Source organism: Polypterus senegalus, chromosome 18 (genome assembly GCF_016835505.1).
Source record: "Polypterus senegalus isolate Bchr_013 chromosome 18, ASM1683550v1, whole genome shotgun sequence".
In the NCBI taxonomy this organism is placed as follows: domain Eukaryota; kingdom Metazoa; phylum Chordata; class Cladistia; order Polypteriformes; family Polypteridae; genus Polypterus; species Polypterus senegalus.
This window is the reverse complement of record NC_053171.1, coordinates 56,730,570-56,747,503: the sequence shown is the minus strand read 5'-3', so window position 1 is coordinate 56,747,503 and position 16,934 is coordinate 56,730,570. Positions and strand designations below refer to the sequence as shown.

At 36.1% G+C, this 16,934-nt stretch overlaps 1 protein-coding gene across 1 annotated transcript in view; it reads left to right on the top strand.

Moving 5' to 3' along the window:
- Positions 1-16,225, top strand: part of pex19 (peroxisomal biogenesis factor 19) — a 55,612-nt gene extending 39,387 nt beyond the window's left edge. Inside the window, exons 7-8 of the mRNA XM_039741482.1 lie at positions 11,936-11,980; positions 15,601-16,225. Of these exons, the coding sequence (XP_039597416.1) occupies positions 11,936-11,980; positions 15,601-15,681 (126 nt within the window). The 3' untranslated portion in view covers positions 15,682-16,225. The remainder of the gene's footprint in view (positions 1-11,935; positions 11,981-15,600) is intronic.
- The last annotated feature ends 709 nt before the right edge of the window (positions 16,226-16,934 follow it).

The following is a 16,934-nucleotide window of genomic DNA, read 5'->3' as shown; positions in this document are numbered from 1 at the left end:
CAAGAATGGGAGAGCATTCCTATTTCTAAACTTGAGAAACTGGTCTCCTCGGTCCCCAGACGTCTGTTGAGTGTTGTAAGAAGAAGGGGAGATGCCACACAGTGGTGAAAATGGCCTTGTCCCAACTTTTTTGGGATTTGTTGACACCATGAAATTCTGAATTAACATATTTTTCCCTTAAAATGGTACATTTTCTCAGTTTAAACTTTTGTTCCGTGATTTATGTTCTATTCTGAATAAAATATTAGAAGTTGGCACCTCCACATCATTGCATTCAGTTTTTATTCACGATTTGTATATTGTCCCAACTTTTTTGGAATCCGGTTTTTGTATATATGTATACATATACACACAACTATAACTAACTATATATATATATATATATATATATATATATATATATATACATACATATATACACATATCAGCATATATATACATACATACATACCCATACATACATACAGATAAATATTAGGGATGCACCGAAATGAAAATTCTGGGCCGAAAACGAAACCGAAATTTTTGGATGCACTTGGCCGAAAACCGATACCGAAACCGAAAATGGCTTCATTAAAAACATGTTTAAAATATTTTCTTTTTGTTTGTATTAAAAAAACTACAAATTAATTAAGCAATCAAACTTTTATTGATAATAAATAACAGTAATAAGGCTGTTTAACAATAACAAAACTAAATAAAATTTCTTTCTGTAACAAAATTGTGCAAAAAAAATGCTAGCTGCTTTTTTACTTCAATTTTAAATTACTGTACCAAACAACAGTGCACAAACAGAAGAAAAATAAATAAATCCAACCTCTTACTGTAAACAACATAACTATACACACTAAATTGGTCTGCTTTTAATTTAAGCAAAAGAAGCAGGTTTATCTTTATGAACAAAAGTTTTTCAGTTTTCTGGCTGAAGACACAGTTCCTCTTCTCATGAAGAACATACTGCACTGAATAAAATCACTCAGTCTGTGCTAGCTTTTAGTGCCTTTACGAATTGTGCAAAATATTACCTGCATTAAGCGTTTTACTTCAATTTTAAATTACTGTGCAAAACAACATTGCAATAACAGAATAAATAAATCAAACCTTTAACTGTAAACAACATCAAATTAGGCTGCTTTTATTTTAGCAAAAGTGGCAGATTTCTCTTTATGAACAAAAGTTGTTCAGCTTTCTGGCTGGAGAGACGATTTCTGTTCTCATCAAGAACATGAGATGCTGCACTGAATAATCTCTCACTGTCTGTGCTGGTGCTTGGGGCAGATAAGTACTTGCGCAGTCCATGCAAGCAAAGGAAAGCAATCTTTGTTCGCGCGCCAGTAGTCAAGTGGATTGTCACTTCTGCCAATGGGTAGTTCAGCTAGATAGGTTGCTACTTCTTGTGAGGCTGCGCTTGCTCTTACACCACTGTGGGTTGGGACGCTTTCCTGTAAAATTTCGTCAAACATATCAGAAAGCGAAGGAATGTGCGCCTCATCACTTATGCGTGACCGTTTCTCAGGCACAGTTTGCTCTGTTCTCCCCGTCGCGGCTTGTGCTTCACCAGAGGTTTCAAGAGCCGTAAGCTCTGTTTGCACCATTTCGCGTACATCCTGCCTTTTCTCATCGTCAAAGTAATGGTCTTTAAAGCGTGGATCTAATATTGTTGCAATGCCGTAAAGAGGGTTGGACTCAATGTCTTGGAAGCGTTTGTTAACAGCCTCCAGTAGAGTTTTTTTAGCTGTTTTTACGCCATGATCTGTTTCCGCCTCTTTTCCAAGCAGGCGCTTCAGTGCTGCGATCAGTGGAATAACTTCAGCAACAGACGCTTGAGCTGAGCTTATTTCCTTGGTTAACTGTTCGAACGGGCGAGAGAGACAATGTTTTCCACCAACATCCACTGATGTGCACTCAAAGTTGCTGGCAGGTCGTGATCTGTCATGTATGCAGCTAAAACCCGCTTCTGTTCAAGTAATCCTTGCAACATATAGTATGTACTGTTCCAGCGAGTGGCCACATCTTGCTGTAGTCGTTTGTTGGCATCCCAAACTGTTTTTGCAAATCTTGTAGTCTGGAATAAGCAAGCGGAGAATGCTTAAAATGTCCCACAATTTTTCTCCCAGTTGCTGTGATTTCTGATATACTCCGCTGACTAAGCACTCCCTCATTCACAGCCAACTGCAGCGTGTGTGCCATGCAAGGTATGCTCTTTAATCCACTGTCATCCATAGCCTTTATCATGTTCCGTGCATTATCTCTCACAATCACATGCACTTTAGACTTGTCTATGTTCCAAGTTTCAAACATGTTAGCCAAAGCATCGGATATTGCTGCTGCAGTGTGTGAGCCGACAAACTCCTGTGCATGAAGCAGAATGTTTTGCAATTTAAACTCGCGTTTATCCACTGCGCTGTCAAACTGAGCATGCTAGTTGGACTAACGTCAGAGCTCCATATGTCTGTGGTAAAACTTAGAGCAGAGATATCTGTGGTCATGAGCTCATGAACATGTTTTGCAACACGGTCATACATTTCAGGTAGAGAGGTCTCTGTAAAATACCGTCTGCTTGGCAGTGTGTAACGCGGCTCAATGTGGTGTATTAGCCTACGAAATCCGATGTCCTCCACGACTGAAAACAGCTCGTCATCTAAAGCAATGAATTCCATTACTTTCTCTGTTATGTCACGTGCTTTAGCACTGTCATTTGCAAATTTCTTAATTTTTTCGAAAAATGTGGCAACCGAGGGTGTTGATGTGCTAGTTGGCTTAGTTTTAACCAACGTTGTTTGACGGTATTCCTCAAATTCAATTGCGTGTCTTGACTTAAGGTGGTGTATTAAACCTGTAGTCGAAAATGTCTTTGCTGTTGAACCCCCTCTTGAAACTTTTGCAGAGCAAATGTTGCATATTGCAACTTTGCTGTCCTCATCTGAAACTTTGAAGTGCTTCCAAACCGACATACTCCGTGTTTGATGCGTAATGACAGCCGAACGAGACGGGAGGATGGGAGGCGTGGCGACAATTTCGACTTTTATTTTCGGCGCTTTCTTACGTTTCGGCCGAAACCGATAATGCTATTTCGGCCGAAAATTTTCGGCGGCCGAAATTTCGGTGCATCCCTACTAAATATACATATATATACACACATACATATACGTAGTGACACTGACTGTAGCCAAATGCAAAACTAGTGAAGAAACAGTCAGAAAAGATGAGGAGGGAAAAATGTCAGTGGCCTCCACCTGTTAAACCATTCCTGTTTTGGGTGTCATCTCATTGTTGCCCCTCTAGTGCATCTGTTGTTAATTTCATTAACACCACAGCAGCTGAAACTGATTAACAACCCCTCTGCTACTTAACTGACCAGATTAATATCCCATAAGTTTCATTGACTTTATGCTATACTCTGATTAAAAAGTGTTCCTTTAATTCTTTTGAGCAGTATATATATATATATATATATATATATATATATATATCTATATATCTATATATCTATATATCTATATATCTATATATCTATATATCTATATCTATATATCTATATCTATATATCTATATATATATATCTATATCTATATATATCTATATCTATATATATACATATATACATATATATCCATATATATATATATATCCATATATATATATATATCCATATATATATATATATATATGTATATATCCATATATATATATATATATCCATATATATATATATATATATATATATATCCATATATATATCCATATATATATATATATATATCGCGTTTCGACTTTCGCGGCTTCACTCCATCGCGGATTTTAAATGTAAGTATATCTAAATAGATATCAACGATTTTTCGCTGGTTCGCGGATTTCTGCGAACAATGGGTCTTTTAATTTAAAGTACATGCTTCCTCATGTAAAGTACAAGGGACACTATTGGCGGATGGCTTAGAAGCTACCCAATCAGAGCATGTATTTCGTATTAACTAAGACTCCTCAATGATATACTGATGTGCTTCGGCGTGTTTGATTGTTTGCTTTTCTCGTTCTCTCTCACTCTCTCTGACATGCTCTGCGCCTTACAGAGGGGGTGTGAGCAGAGGGGCTGTTTGCACAGAGGCTTTTTGCCTAGAAGATACGGAGGCTACTCTAAAAAATGCTGAAAGACTACCTTTACATTGCTTCCTTCTTTGCGGCTGCTTTATCGCGCTGCGCATACTTAAAAGCCCAACAGCCCTATTGATTTTTTGATTGTTTGCTTTTCTGTCACGCGCTCTCTCTCACTGACATTCTCTGCTCCTGACAGCGCTCCGTTGAAGAGAAGATATGTTTGCATTTTTTTTTTTTAATTGTGAGAAAGAACTGTCATCTCTGTCTTGTCATGGAGCACAGTTTAAACTTTTGACTAAAGGGTGTTATTTCATGTCTAGAGGGCTCTAATAATGTTAACAGTGTGGGAGAGTTTATAAAGGCTTAAAATATATAAAAATAACCATACAAACATATGGTTTCTACTTCGATGATTTTCACCTATCGCGGGGGGTTCTGGAACGCAACCCCCGCGATCGAGGAGGGATCACTGTAAACATACATACATACATACATACATGCATACATTCATATATATATATCTATATATATATATCTATATATATATATATATATATATATATATATATATATATATATATATATATACTGTATATATATATATATATGTATATATATATATATACTGTATATATATACTGTATATAGCAAAATCTCCAAGCTTCGCAGCGACGAAGAACTGCTTTTAAATTTTTATTAAGAAAAAAAGAAAACCTTTTTAAACTGAGGGGAAATACAGTGGGATGCAAAAGTTTGGGCAACCTTGTTAATAGTCATTATTTTCCTGTATAAATCGTTGGTTGTTATGATAAAAAATGTCAGTTAAATATATCATATAGGAGACACACACAGTGATATTTGAGAAGTGAAATGAAGTTTATTGGATTTACAGAAAGTGTGCAATAATTGTTCAAACAAAATCAGGCAGGTGCATAAATTTGGGCACCACAAAAAGAAATGAAATCAATATTTAGTAGATCCGCCTTTTGCAGAAATTACAGCCTCTAAACGCTTCCTGTAGGTTCCAATGAGAGTCTGGATTGTGGTTGAAGGTATTTTGGACCATTCCTCTTTACAAAACATCTCTAGTTCATTCAGGTTTGATGGCTTCCGAGCATGGACAGCTCTCTTTAACTCACACCACAGATTTTCAATTATATTCAGGTCTGGGGACTGAGATGGCCATTCCAGAACGTTGTACTTGTTCCTCTGCATGAATGCCTTAGTGGATTTTGAGCAGTGTTTGGTCGTTGTCTTGTTGAAAGATCCAGCCCGGCACAGCTTCAGCTTTGTCACTGATTCCTGGACATTGGTCTCCAGAATCTGCTGATACTGAGTGGAATCCATGCGTCCCTCAACTTTGACAAGATTCCCAGTCCCTGCACTGGCCACACAGCCCCACAGCATGATGGAACCACCACCATATTTTACTGTAGGTAGCAGGTGTTTTTCTTGGAATGCTGTGTTCTTTTTCCTCCATGCATAATGCCCCTTGTTATGCCCAAATAACTCAATTTTAGTTTCATCAGTCCACAGCACCTTATTCCAAAATGAAGCTGGCTTGTCCAAATGTGCTTGAGCATACCTCAAGCGGCTCTGTTTGTGCTGTGGGGGAGAAAAGGCTTCCTCTGCATCACTCTCGCATACAGCATCTCCTTGTGTAAAGTGCGCCGAATGGTTGAACGATGCACAGTGACTCCATCTGCTGCAAGATGATGTTGTAGGTCTTTGGTGCTGGTCTGTGGGTTGACTCTGACTGTTCTCACCATTCGTCGCTTCTGTCTATCCGAAATCTTTTTTGGTCTGCCACTTCGAGCCTTAACTTGAACTGAGCCTGTGGTCTTCCATTTCCTCAATATGTTCCTAACTGTGGAAACAGACAGCTTAAATCTCTGCGACAGCTTTCTGTATCCTTCCCCTAAACCATGATGGTGAACAATCTTTGTCTTCAGGTCATTTGAGAGTTGTTTTGTGACCCCCATGTTGCTACTCTTCAGAGAAAATTAAAGGAGGAGGGAAACTTACAATTGACCCCCTTAAATACTGTTTCTCATTATAGGATTCACCTGTGTATGCAGGTCAGGGGTCACTGAGCTTACCAAGCCAATTTGAGTTCCAATAATTAGTTCTAAAAGTTTTGGAATCAATAAAATGACAACGGTGCCCAAATTTATGCACCTGCCTGATTTTGTTTGAACAATTATTGCACACTTTCTGTAAATCCAATAAACTTCATTTCACTTCTCAAATATCACTGTGTTTGTCTCCTATGTGATATATTTAACTGACATTTTTTTATCGTAAAAAACAACGATTTATACAGGAAAATAATGACTATTAACAAGGTTGCCCAAACTTTTGCATCGTGCTGTCAGTTCAGCACTCCGGTTGTAATAGGACCAAGCTGTGCGCTGAGCTTACTTTTGAGAATGCAACGTATAGTTGTCCAGGAGAAAAGCAATGTGGTCTCAAATCAATGAAAACCTTTTGTAGGGTCTGTTCCTGAGACTATTTAATTGTAATCGCGAAGCAGAGCCTTACTGGAAATTTGAGGCATTTGAATTGAAATGGGAGATCAGAGGGTATAATGGTGATGTGAGGAATACATTCAGAGTGTGGCACTCTGCTGTTTTTTTGTGTAGCTGCCTTCACACAGCTTCTCCGCTGCTTTATAAACGAACGCCATATAAGGCCGTCGTTTCTCCTTGCTTCACAATTCTGTACTGTTTTATTGTTCGTTTATTACGATTGTTATAGGTATTGTGTAGCTGTTCGAGACTTACTTTACTGTTCAGGTACCCATTTCCTTTATTTAATCCGCGGCTTGTACGCTATTTTTTGTTTGTTTATTACGATTATAGATATTTATTGATTCCCTTCTTTAGCTGACTGGCTGCTCATATAAGGCACTCCGATGGTTTTTTTAAAGCGCCTTTACACAGCTTCTCCGCTGTTTTATAAACGAACGACATATAAGGCCATCCTTTTTCCTTGCTTTGCCAAGGAAGCTGCCTTTTTATTTAATCCATGGGTTCTCAGCTGTTTTATTGTTAGTTTATTACGATTGTTATAGTTCTCTTTATATAGCACGCTGTCAGTTCAGCACTCTGGTTGTAATATGACGAAGCTGTGCGAGCTCACTCTTGAGAATGCAACGTATAGTTGTCCAGGAGAAAAGCAATCTTGCCTGAAATCAATGGCAACCTTTTGTAGGGTCTGTCCCTGAGACTTATTACTTGTCATCGCGCAGCAGAGCCTTACTGGAAATTGGAGGCATTCGAATTGAAATGGGAGATCAGAGGGTATAACAGGGATGCGAGGAATACATTGAGTGTGGAGAAACTCTAGAGACAGCGTGTGTATTAACTTGTGGATTTTTCTGTGAGTATTTGGTGGCAGCGTGACAAAGTTGCTTCCGCAAGACCGCGTTAGCTGTGGAGCTCAGCTCGGAGCATATTCTTTTCCTACCCTGTCAATTGTGTAATGCGTTTTTTGAACAGGTTTGATGCATGGAAGTGATCAAAGTTTCTTGCCACAGCAATTTTAACTCTGTTACAAAGTGATCCAAAGTCTCGTTTATACCTCGTGTCTTTTCATTAAACTTGTATCTCACAAATAAAGTATTCGACGAAGGCATGACAAACGGCAGCGGGAGCGTGTCCATAAACTTAATTTAAACTTGAGGTTTACATCGTGCTTTATTTCCGCAGTATCTGCACTTATGAATAAGCTTGTATGCATTTTTCTTCAGCGCTCTTTGCGAGCTCTTCCTTCTTTTCTACGTACTGCGTTCACAGTCAGTTCAAGTGATTACGTGGGGGGCGTGATGATGTGACACGCAGCTCCGCCCCCCACGGCCATCGAGCTAAAGTCCATTACAGTATATGGAGAAAAATAGGATCCAGTTATGACCATTACACGTAGAATTTCGAAAATGAAACCTGCCCAACTTTTGTAAGTAAGCTGTAAGGAATGAGCCTGCCAAATTTCAGCCTTCTACCTACACGGGAAGTTGGAGAATTAGTGATGAGTGAGTCAGTGAGGGCTTTGCCTTTTATTAATATAGATTACTGTCCATTATCAAGTCATCTGTTAATGTGTCTTCTTGAATCAGTTTTTGTGTGCGGAGAATCTCATTTTTGTGAATGGCTCTGTTTTCAAATGCTACATTAATATGAAGGATGCAGTTAACCTACTTGTTTTTATTAACTGTACACGAAGTACATCATTTTTTGCAGAAAATTGAAAATAATAACAGAAGAAATTTGAAAAGAAACATTCATGTAGCATTTTGAATATGTAAGCTACAATTAAATACTTTGGAAAATATTAATTTAAATTTTAATTTAATTTTTAATTTAAAAAAAAATTCAAGTCCTAAGTGTAGGCCAATCTGACTGTCGTAGTGCAGATTTGTTTGTTCTATATTTAAAGCAGAAAGCTAAATTTGAACAGCCGCACAGTGAGAGAGGAGGAGATCAGGCTGCTGCTCCATGCGAGGAGGTGTGTATGTGCGTCTGTCTATGGTGTTCTGTGGGTCTGAACTCACTGTCACAAAAATTAACAAACGGTAACTGTGATGCGTATCTGAAGTGAATAAATCAGTACTGTGGAAAATGAGTTTTGTCAGTTGCTCAAAATTTTAGGAACAATATTTATAAATAAATCAATCATTTTGACAATAGTATAGAGAAAATGATTTTGTTTTAAGTTCACTCTCTCAAAAATATTAACATATCTAAAAAGTTACCAATGGCTCACCATGCCTGGTTCATTGAGAATGACACTAATAATTCCCTTGCAAATTTTAAAGACTTTTTTGAACTGTTGCGTGTTAAGTGAATGTAATATTTTGTAATACTAGGGGGCTCTACCACCTGCTCACTTCGCTCACCAACCCCCGGGCCTGCACTACGCGCTAGTCACTTCGCGGCTCTGCCACTCGCGTATGGGGAAGCAGATGTGCAATTTTCATGGGAATTGTTACATATGCATAATAGAACTAACTATTTTACATTACAGCAAGTAATTAACCTTAGTAAAAAATAGTAAAATGTAATAAATTGAAAGAAAATTATGTTTCGTGTTGCGTTGTGTTATTCGTTGTGTTATAGGTTTTCATTCTGTTTGGCTTTAAAAAGTATTTGCATGTTAATTTCAAATTTACACTTTTACTGTAAAACTTCAGTAAAAACAATATTTAGAATGAACTTTTCTTCAATATCTCATTGAATTTTGATTCCGTGTTTGGACTTACATTGTGACAATGCAACGTATAACTTGCATAAATTGTCATAGCAAAAGCTATTCTAATGGGAAACTTTAAATGTTTTAATACGAATGGCATATCAAGATCTCCTTTGGTGTCTAATGTTATCCACAGAATTTTAGAATTGTTCAACAAATTTTCTGCTAATCTTGTCCCATTGCATAGACCATCACTCATACATAAGTTACACTAACATTATGACACATCCTTCTTTCAACAGTGCTTCAGCTGGTAGAAGACAGGACAGTGTTAATGGTTGTAGATATTCTACGCAATATTGAGAGTGGATGTTTTTTCTGCACCATCACCACGAACTGCATCAGCATAGTCTATTGATACGCATTTAACCAATTTGCCCTGTAACCGATCAACAATTTACATGTTAATTCATTTGACTTCATCGTTTCTCAGTGCTAGGATTGCCCGTGTACTCATTTCTTCTGTTGATAACCTTTCGGGATAAAATTCTTTAATAAGATTTGGACATAATAAGTCTTCTTTAATTGGGAACTTAAAGTGAGGAAAACGTAAAAATGTATAAGAGCTGAGAGTGCAGGAACTGTATCTGCCAAAAGCATTCACACGAATTAGAGGTGAGAGGACTGTGAGCGTGGACCGTTAACCAGAAATGGTTGAAAGGAGGATAGGACCACCTCTACCAACTTGAAAAAATCTCTTGGCAATAGTCTCTTCTCATCTCATTTTTCATTTATAATAGAGAGATTATGTATAACAGGTTAGATATCCTTTTTCTGTTTTGTTGTAGAAGTATTTTCCTTTTGAGCAAAATAAATGTTTAACAATGTAGTGTAAGTTATCACAGCATATTATTCATTATTTGGTAGTGTCTCATGGAGGTTATCACAAATTTGTAAGAGGTTTATAGATTATTGTGAATATGCCTTAAATATGTAAAGTATTTTATTCTAATCAGAGGGACTTTTTAGAGCATGTACCTCTTGATACATTTTGAATTTTTTGTTTTTGGAAGATGTTATAAAGAATATGGTTTCTGTAGTTGATAGTGTTGGGATGGTTGTAAAAATTGGATAGGTTCCTTTTAGCAAAGTGTGTAGCTTTGCATGTTTTAAAGAAATTTTTTATTGAAAGTTATATGTAAGGCAAAGTTTAAAGGCTAGTTCCCTGTGAACCTACACATTTTAGAAAGGCTGAGTGTCCGTATACCATGGATGATAGAAAAATATAGTTGTCTTGTAAGTGTGCATCTGACATTAACATCTCAATTTTTAGAGATCGCCTGCGCTATTCCTATATTGAATGTTAAACTCCTAGGTTTGTTCTTAGTTGAAAGTAGTCAATTGTAACTGGTGGACAGAGCTAAGTATAACAATTGAGCAGCTTCATGTATAGCTATACCACCTTTAGAAGTTAACTGCAACACAGCCTTTCACATAGGTAAATTAGGCTGTTTGAAATTCTTTCAATTCATCTTACGTAACTTTTTAAACAATTGCAATGTAGTATTGACAAAGGAAATGGAATGCTTAGCAGTACTTGCTGAATTCCGACCATTTAAGAATGAAGTATATTCTGTAGCAACAGTGGGAAATTTCAGGACAGTTGTGGCATTTTGAACATTAACAAAATGTATAGTTATGTTTTAATCCCTAGAATATAAACATGAGCTTGTACTACATTCCACAAACAACTGTGAATGTCATCCTTTTCATTTCAAGTGTGTATGTGTAAAAATTTTATGTAGTCAACATTTGCTGCACACATAGGAGTATTTCTCTGTTTTGTCTACAAATACTCAAAGCATGCATTGGAATCATGCTAACCTAACAGCAATATGAGATAATAATGTAAATGTTCAGCAATTTTAACTACAATGTGTCAAAACAAATGTAATATAGACATGCAGTTCTACCATACCCTCAAACTTTAAAAGTACTTTTAGGAGTAGTAATCCATACGCTGTGAACACTGTAAGGTGACTTTTACTATGCTACTAGTTAAAGTGGTGGAGTTATAACATGGATTAAGAAAGGTATGTTATAGTACATGAAAAAAATTATAACTTAGCAGGGAATAGTTGAAAAATGAAATCATTGTGCAGCTGTTTTTCATTAATACTGTCACTCTTGAAAAATTATTTGCCACACATTGTTGCTGTGAACTTCCCAGTCTAATTATCTTTAATTACCTTCTGCTCTCTAACTTGTCTAGAAAACACTTTTACAGTTTCTTTTCCTTTACTTTGCTGTCACTGTTGCATCTTGTAGTATAAAAGAAGGCATTGAAAAATGAGAAATACCGGTAGTCCCCAGGTTACGGACATCCAACCTACGACTTACGATCGGGCCACAGCTGCGACACATGCGCCTCAGTAACTGTAACTCAGTTACAGTTGGTCAACAATAACATTTATTAAATGTACGTACCTATTCTGACTTGCATACAAATTCAACTTAAGTACAAACCTACAGTCCCTATCTCGTATGTAACCCAGGGATTGCCTGTATATGATGTAGACATTATATTTAATCTGTAGCATGTTCTAATTAGGTAATAATTGCAGTTTATTTCACAGTTTTCTTTCCATTTCAGTTGCAGGATCTTGGAAAACCACCAAAAGAACTGGCAGGAGAAAATGTAAGTTTAACAACAATTATAAAATTGGATTAAACCTTACACCCGGAAAGCATATTTTCAAAACTCGCTTATTTTTTTAGCAATTTAAGAAACACATGATATTTAAGGATATAGATAAACAAAATATTGTTTTATTGAGACTCCAACTAACTTGTGAGGATGTCCAAACTGTTCACATGAAAAACAAAAATGCCTCTGTTTTTTCTTGTAAATTGAGCCTGCAGATTGAACTTGCAGATGCATTAGTCTAAGAATCCTGGTTCTAAATTAGTGCCCAGTTTCTGTCTGTTTGGAGTCTGCATCTTAACACAGTACCATTTCCTCCCATATCCAAAAGATGTGCATGTATACTGAGTGAGATTTGGAAATTTGATCTTGAATTCTGTCATACTCGGAGAGAGAAATTACATTTACATTACAGAAGCCATTATGCAAATGAGACCATTTTTTCATATGGCTCACAAGAAAACACTAAATTTCAATAATTCAATTGAAAAAAAAAAATATTTTAAAACAGAATGCAGTGTTTAAAGATATGCATATAAAATTTTAGGTGTAAAATAAAACTTTATTTCACTCTATGCTGTCATACTCGCTTGTCCCATATATTATTGACTGTGTAAATTGATTGCTTCTAGTCAGTACAAATGCAGCTGCAAAGTTGCATTATCTTAGGTTTATTTCCAATTTTCAATCAGTATGTGTCAATTACAAAAGAAAGGGACTAACTTTTTAGTTATGCACCTGATAATAGTCTTCAGCACAAAATGAGGCAACTAATACATTTCCAAAGGGGACACATTTTAGGTGCTCAAATTGAAGGTTCAGCAGTCACAAAAGCTGTAAAATAATTTTGTAGGTAAAGAAGGAAAAGTCTGAAAAGTAATAATAGCATATGCCAGACATTGATTAAAGCAGTGTATTCACCAACAGGGTGACCGTCACAAGATAGTTGGTAAGTGCCACAAGCTAATAATTTACAATATCCCATAGAATATCTACAAGCATTAACACTGTCCAGTCTTCCACTCCCTGAATTACTGTTGAAAGAAGGATTTATTGCAGTGTTATTGCATAATTTGTGATGGGCTATGCAATGGAACAAGATTAGTTGTATTAAAAATTGGTCAAACAATTCTAACATTTTAAATTTTAACAGGCGACAAGAAAGGTAATGTAGTACATATTCCGCAAATAACATTAAACACCAAAGGAGATCTTGATATGCCATTCGTATTAAAACGTTTACAGTTTCCTGTGAGAATAGCTTTTGCTATGACAATTAACAAATCACAGGGACAAACATTCGAGAAACTCAGTTTATTTATTAGAAAGAAAGAAACAATATTCACTCACGGGCAGTTATAAGTTGTGTTGTCACAATGTAAATCCAAACACGGAATCAAAATTCAATGCGATCTTGAAGAAAAGTTAATTCCAAATATTGTTTTAACTAAAGTTTTAAAGTAAACATGAAAATAATGCATATGTAACAATTCCCATGAAAATAATCTCTTTAGATTGTATATCCGATTAACCAAACCTGGGGGTTGATGAGCGAAGCAAGCAGCGGGCAGAGCCCCCTAGTTTAACTATATATTAGTGCATAGTCAATGGGAGATTATATTATAACCCCTATAAGCTAAATTGTAAATGGAATGTGCTAATTATTTCTTGTCATTCTAACTATAGACTAGTTCAGTTTATGATCTGACTTGCAGTTTTTGAGTCTTAGTCGGCAAACAGTTTCAAACTGTACAGAATTCTTTCAATGTATTGATGTAGTAAAGTGAAGCCTATGTAAGTTTGCCATAGATGAGTAACAACTTCTAAGTATAGAAAGTAACTGAAGTTTAAACAGAGAAAGCTAAGATTGTAATGAAACAGAGAAGAAGCATTTTTTTCCCCTTTTTGCCTTTTATTCTGTGTATGTAACAACTTTTTTCTGAATTTTTGTCATTTGTTCTTTTTTTAAATTTTCACTAAACCTTTTTAAAATCAACTTTATTGAACTTGAGAAATTTCTTTTGTTATCTGTTTGACTCATGCTGGATACTACGTTGTCAACTCAGTAGCTGCTCGACTAGAAAAGACGCAGCTACACCATCATTGAACCTTTCTGAGAAGTTCTGCAATGCAGAGTCATAGTCAGTCATATGAAAAAGTTTGGGAATTCCTCTCAGCCTGCATAATAATTTACTCTACTTTCAACAAAAAAGATAACGGTGGTATGTCTTTCATTACCTAGGAACATCTGAGTACTGGGGTGTTTCCGAACAAAGATTTTTAGTTAAGCAGTATTTAGTTGTATAAAATTAAATCAAATGTAATTAAATCAAATGTAATTAAATCAAATGGGTCCCTTGTTAAAGTCGAGGGTTGGATGAATTCAACCCAATATAAACAAATTCTTCAGGGTAATGTTTAAGCATCAGTCACAAAGTTGAAGTTACGCAGGGGTTGGATATTCCAACAAGACAATGACCTAAATCACAGTTCGAAATCTACAAAGGCATTCATGCAGAGGGAGAAGTACAACGTTCTGGAATAGCCGTCACAGTCCCCTGACATCTATGGGATATTTGAAGTAGCCTGTCCATGCTCAGCAGCCATCAAATTTAACTGAGCTGGAGAGATTTTGTATGGAAGAATGGTCAAAAATACCTCCATCCAGAATCCAGACACTCATCAAAGGCTATAGGAGGTATCTAGAGGCTGTTATATTTGCAAAAGGAGGCTCAACTAAGTATTGATGTAATATCTCTGTTGGGGTGCCCACATTTATACATCTGTCTAATTTTGTTATGAAGCATTTTGCTTATTTTCTGTTAATCCAATAAACTTAATGTTTCTGCTGAAATGCTACTGTTTCCATAAGGCATGTCATATATTAAAAGGAAGTTGCTAATTTGAAAGCTTAGCCAATCATAAATAAAAATCCAAAGAATTAAGAGGGTTTCCCAAACTTTTTCATATGACTGTACCTGTAGATTTCCATTTTCATCATCTCTCAAGGACCTGGGGGCCTTTCTTATTGAATAATGTTGCAGTACCTCACAACACACAGTTCAGAACTTGTATTAGAGCATTCTAAAGACAAATGGAGTTGTTCTTATAGCAAGGGATGGCTGTATTCCTTATTAGGTTCTTGATATATTTTTTGGTGCTTGCACTATTTTGCCCATTCCCATACACATATACAAATATGTGTGTGAGTTATACTGTATATACAATACACCCTACTTAAAAGGTCCACAGAATCTGTGGCAGTACAGTAGTGTTAATCCTTCCACCCCCAACTTCCAAAGCTGTAACCTGCTAGTAGATGGTAGCAAAGATAACCGAGTCAACAACATTCTGTTACTGTTTTGCATTTCTGGAGAAAACCAAGATGACTACTAACTTACCCTTTGTGCAGACTACACAGTATTTGAAAACTATCTTTTTATTTTTTTTTTCATTGTGGAAAATATCAAAGTAATTAAAACCATTTAGCAATGCTATATATGTAATTGCCACTGTGTACTTTTACAATATTAAGGAGTGTGGTTTTGCATTAGTGTTTAATAATCCAAAATATCTTACGCATGTCAGTGACTTTTTCTTTCCCTGTTTTGCAGTCACCCGGTCTGAACTTTGATCTTGATGGACTGAACCTTCCAGGACCCTCGGGAGATGGAGAGCAGTGCACAATTATGTGATCACCAACCCAATCCCTAATGCCAACTATTTCTTCACATAAAGTAAATACACTTGGCATTGATGTTTTTTTTAAAGCACTAAAAACAATTTTCCCAGCTGTGCCTAGCCAGTAAATTAATAAATAAACCACTCTCACTGAACAGAGGCTCCCATTTTCAGCTGGATTATGTAAATACTGAACAATATGCTGGCTGGTTAACGGTAGATTGAAGAGGTTTGGTATACTATACCGAATATTTACCAATCTGTTTTTGGAGCCACTTATTCAGTGCAACATCATGAGTAATTTATACTTTATTGATTTATATTAAATTTGTTTAACATTTTCGATTTACTTTACATATTTTTGAAATTTTACTTACAATTTTCACTTGGAAGATGCTGTTTCCAATAGACAAAACTGTTAAGCCCTACAACAAAAATCCCTTATGTAAAAGTGAAGCTGCTTACCACAAAAACATTGATATTGTTCAGCTAGAATATCACCAAGGTAGGGTGTTGTCTCAATAAAGACTGGTTCTTCTGTGGACTTTTTAAAATGAAGGTTGTCTAAGTTTCAAATTGCTTTACTTTAACTTTTCATTTTCTAGGTTTGATACAGTTTAATAGGAAAAAATAGTTTTTGTTTTGTATATTAAGACTACCGAGGACATGTTTGCCACACATTTTCTAAAGTGTTTCTGCTCTTTCACAAATCCATTATATGTTTATGTTGTTCTGTCAGCCAGTAGAATGTTTAGAATAAATTGCATCTTAATGCTTCACATATTAGCAACTTAGACATGTCCACTTTAGTCCTTGAATAGAAAACTGTAATTACTAAGAATATACACCAATAATGAAAGTGGCATCTACTGCTCTGCTTACACAGATTGTGACTGTAAACACTTCAGTCTGCACAGTGGTAAACTGCCAAGCTGCATGAGAGTTTACTTGGTGTTTTCATATTATTAATAGTTCATAGCACTATTTAGTGATTACTGGCTCAGAGCACTTTGTCATACAATGGCTATTCAGAATTTCTCTTAGAAAAATAACAGCTTTATTATACATTTTTCAGAAATTCCTTTTTAATCCCTTTCAAAATCCTGTCCTTGAGATGCAATACTCTTTTCCCAGCACTTCTCCTGTTTTTTGTTAACATTTTCTGTACTAATCTTTTACCATGTCTACTGCCTCCAGCGATTTTTCTTGGAATTCTTTCACAGTAGCAAATCTTCTTCCCATCAACCTCAGTTTTAATTTTGGAAAC